This window comes from Poecilia latipinna, unplaced genomic scaffold (genome assembly GCF_001443285.1).
Source record: "Poecilia latipinna isolate Pla-1442-1.1 unplaced genomic scaffold, P_latipinna-1.0 Scaffold3334, whole genome shotgun sequence".
Taxonomy (NCBI): domain Eukaryota; kingdom Metazoa; phylum Chordata; class Actinopteri; order Cyprinodontiformes; family Poeciliidae; genus Poecilia; species Poecilia latipinna.
Window position 1 is genome coordinate 11,961 of NW_015115950.1, and position 4,362 is coordinate 16,322.

Consider the following 4,362-nt stretch of genomic DNA (forward strand, 5'->3'; position numbering starts at 1 on the left):
ATGGATGGATGGATTCTTCCTACGGATGCACAGTAGAAAAAAACAACTCCAGGAGGTTCTAACAGAATCAGAACCAGGCTCGGTGTGAGTGAAGCTGAAGAGACTAAGAAGTGTTAAAAAACATGTTGGGTTCATTTTTAATGTTCCCTTTCTGTATGTTTTCAATGTCGAGTTGAGCAGATGTTCGTAACGTCCATCTTGTGGTTCCCTGCAGATGTTCGTCCCACTGCCGTGGTCAGAGAAGATTCCCCGGAGGAGCCCAGCTCTGACTGGGACCCAGAACCCGTCCGGATCAAGGAGGAGCAAGAGGAGCTCTGGGACAGTGTGGCAGGGGAGCAGCTGGACATGAATGAGGAGATGGAGAGCACCAGAAGAAGAGTGAAGAGTGAGGACGAAGATGAGGAGGAGAAGCCTCTGGTCTTACTGGGCGCTCTCCCCAGCATCAGCTCAGTGAACCAGATGAAGTCAGAAAGCGATGAAGAGGATGGAGAAGAAGGAAGATCCAGAAGGATCCCAGATCCCAGCACACATGGAGACACTTCCAGCTCTTCAGACACTGAAGTCAGCGAGGAGGAGGAGAGTGATGATGAGAACCACTCTGACGCTCAACTCAAGCCCTTGTCAGACTCTGAGGCTGAAACCGAAGGGAGTGAAGACGACTGTGAGGAGAGCGGCTTTCGCAAGGCGAAGGGGAGATCTCACAGCAAACCTTGGAGCTGCACCGAGTGCGTTAAACGGTTCACCTCCAAGTGTTCCCTTCAGAGTCACATGGCAAGTCATTCACAACAAAGACCTGATGGGAAGGAGGAGAAATGTTTTAGTTGTGGCATCTGTGGGAAAAGTTTCAAGAGAAAAAGTCATTTAAACCTGCACACAATAATCCACACAGGGGAGAAACCGTTTGGCTGCGACGTCTGCAAACAAAGATTCGGTCGAAAGTCTCACCTGAACAGACACATGACCATCCACTCTGGGGAGAAACCTTTCCAGTGTGAGAAATGCGGCAGAAAGTTTGCCAGTAAATGCCGCCTCAACTCGCACCAGAGAGTTCACTCTGACGAGAAACCATTCGGCTGCGACATGTGCGAGCAAAGATTCAAGGACAAGTCGGCGGCGAACCGACACATGAAAGCACACTCTGGAGAGGAACCAATCAGAGAAAAGCAGTTTGGCTGCAACCAGTGCACTAAAAGGTTCACCAGTAAAAGTTGCTTGAATTCACACTTGCGAATCCACAGTGGAGAGAAACCGTTTGTTTGTGATCTCTGTGGGCAGAAATTCTTCTACAAGGCTAATCTGAAAGCACACATTCGGATTCACACAGGGGAGAAACCCTACAGCTGTGACGTGTGTGGACAAGACTTCAGATCCAAGTCCCATCTAAACACCCACCAGAGAATCCACACTGGAGAGAAGCCGCTCAACTGCGACGTTTGTGGACAGCGATTCAGCCGTAAGTCGCATTTAACCAGACACATGAAGGTCCACACAGGAGAGAAACCCTTTGGGTGCGTTCAGTGCAGCAAGAGGTTCACCAACAAAACCGACCTGACCTTCCACCTGAGAATCCATACCGGGGAGAAACCGTATGCCTGTGATTTCTGCGGGAAGAGATTCATGGTCAAATCGGCTGCAAACAAACACATGAGAGTGCATTCGGGAGTGAAGCCATATGGCTGCCATCTTTGTGGGCAAAGGTTCACAGCGAAGCCCAGTGTGAAGAAACACATGATCATCCATACAGGGGAGAAACCCTTCTGCTGCAATGTCTGCGGGTATAGATTCAACCTGAAGACCAGTTTAGACAGACACGTTAGGATCCACACCGGAGAAAAACCATTTGGTTGTGACGTTTGTGGACGGCACTTTAACCGCAAGTCCACTTTAAATACACACATGAAGATCCACAGAGAAGAGTTGCCTAGAAATGCATCTTTGGAGGAAATTTGAGTTCACAACTAACCCAACCAATACACTTTACAGGTTTGTTTTGAAATTGATGTGATTTGTGAACAGGAATAATATTTCATTTATGGAATCTGTTTGTGGATGCTAATACAGTTACAGCTTTAATGAAAGGTAGCGGATCATTTTAGTTGTTTCTCAGGTTGTTGAGGTGTTTATCTGGGAAAATACAAACTGGTTTACCTGTAATGTTTATGGGCGATATCGGATCTGGAAGGAAAAACAAACCTAATAAACACTTATCCTTGAGACCAGCTCCATCTGATCCACAGACAGATGGAAAAGGATGCAGTTCCTCCTTCTAACCACAAGTCCAGTTGAATTAATGGTTAGACTGAAGAGAAAACAGTCTGGTCACTTGGTGGATTCCCTCCAAGCACAGGATGGATTCAGTTAGTGACTGATTAGAGCATTTAAGTCCTTTGATCAAAATAAGTTGGTTTGATCTTGACTGTAATGTGTCAGAGGATCTTGTCAAAGGCCAGCCCCAAAAGGACTGGCTGCAGTATGTTGTTACTGCCACAAGGGGGCAGTGACTGACAGAAAGAGGCTGACGTCTTGTGTACGAGTTCCTTCCGTCTGTAAATATTAGCTGTTATTAGAACCGCTTGTGCATTTTAAGTTGCTGAACTGATATTTATTTGTAGTTTTATATTTATTTTAATAACCAGGCGCTTGTGAAAGGAACATCAGCTGCTAATTAAAATGATTCAGTTTTCAAATAATCAGAAGTTTGACTGAAAGCTCAGAAGATCTGAACCGATTACGGGTTTTACCAATATTTATGTGACTCCAACCAGAATCATGCCTGTTTTCTGATCTTCTGTTGCACACCTTTCCTGGTTCTGATCCAGTTCTGACCCGGTCCGGTGCTCCACAGTTCAGCAGGAAGCCATGTTGATCTGAGACGGTTTCTCACGATTAGCTCAGACTCATCATGCTGGAACCTCGTCCTTCTCCTGGTAACAGAACCTCAGATCAGTACCGGTTCTGGACTCAAAGTGGTACCGACTCATTTTGGCTTTTTTCTGTTCATGTTTTATGTTGAAAACGTAAAATAATCCAAGCTTTTTTCTAAGATGAAAATGTGATTAATATTTATTCTCCTTTATTGATGCTATTTTGGATCCACACCAGAAGCAGCTTGTTGTCTTAATGAGGCTGTTTTAACTTCAGCTGCATGTCGATAATCTGGATTCTAACTCCATAGCGGCTCGCGGTCGGTGCTAAATGATGCAGCAGGTCAGACCTCCAGAGTCGGGCAGTGACACAGGAAGGAAACGTTGATGTGTGGAAGAGTTAACTTCCTGTAAACTCTCTGGCCTTAAGAACTGGTCTGAACGTTCTGATTGGCTGCCGTCCTCCAGGAGCCCGCCCCTACCTGCTGATGAAAGCGGTCTTTGTTCTGGCCGGGGCTAGCTTGGTTTCTTCTCAGGTAAAGACTTGACGCCTCATGTATGAAGCGTGAGCCACATTTCACTCACGTCGGCTTGTATAAAAATGTACGTGGCGTGAAAGTTTACGTAGATATGCGTAAACTTTTGACCTGCCGTGAAAATGTGCAGCAGCCATACAAACTTTTGTGAACAACAAACTGCAAAGCACCAAAACTCACCTAAACACTGAAACCTGAATTCAGTTATTAAGACAAGATGTTTTTTCATGGTTTTAATCTTTTATTGTTTAAACTGAACCACATTTATCCTCAGAAAATAACATCACACACAGAATAAATCAAATAAAAACAAAAGGATGAGAAAACCTCAGTGGAACGTAAATAGTAAGTTTCTTCAGTTTGGTCTCTTACAGCTGTAACGTCGGTCTGTGTGCTGAATGCATGAAATGCCTGCTGTCTGCTTGGTCATTTCATTCTGACTGGAGAGAAAACAGGCTGATCAGCAGATGGATCCACCAGGTTCGGTTCTGATCAGGAGACGATCAGGTCCATCAGCAGCTGATCCAGGTGAGCCGCTACCTGAGGAGCTTTGGCTCTGATGGAGGATTGATCACAGATCAGATCCATCTGATGGTCGATCAGCGTTTAGATTCATCCTGGAGCTCTGAGCAGAACTTAGAGCGGTACCAGCGGTACCGGTCAGCAAAAAGCATCTCCATTCTGTAAATGTGCAACTTATACACATGATTGCTCTATTTAGAATAAACGTCCACATTCCCACTCGCCGTGAAGGTCTGTGTCTCTTTAGGCCCAGCTGGACGCTCTGCTGTTTCCACTCAGATCTTTTTCTATTTTTTTCTTTCAAAGTTTTTATTTTTGTTTTTGTGAGATGACCTTATGTGCCATGAAAGCATCTTTTAAATGAAATGTATAACTATTATACTGCTAAAAGCAAGCACCGTTGCCGTGGTTACTGCTTCAGGTGGTGACAGTCTTGGAGG

The 4,362-nt window shown here is 45.2% G+C and overlaps 1 protein-coding gene across 1 annotated transcript in view; it reads left to right on the forward strand.

The window, feature by feature from the left end:
* Positions 1-4,140, forward strand: part of LOC106940713 (gastrula zinc finger protein XlCGF57.1-like) — a 15,093-nt gene extending 10,953 nt beyond the window's left edge. Inside the window, exon 2 of the mRNA XM_015023522.1 lies at positions 215-4,140. Coding sequence (XP_014879008.1) covers positions 215-1,950 — 1,736 coding nt within the window. The 3' untranslated portion in view covers positions 1,951-4,140. The remainder of the gene's footprint in view (positions 1-214) is intronic.
* The last annotated feature ends 222 nt before the right edge of the window (positions 4,141-4,362 follow it).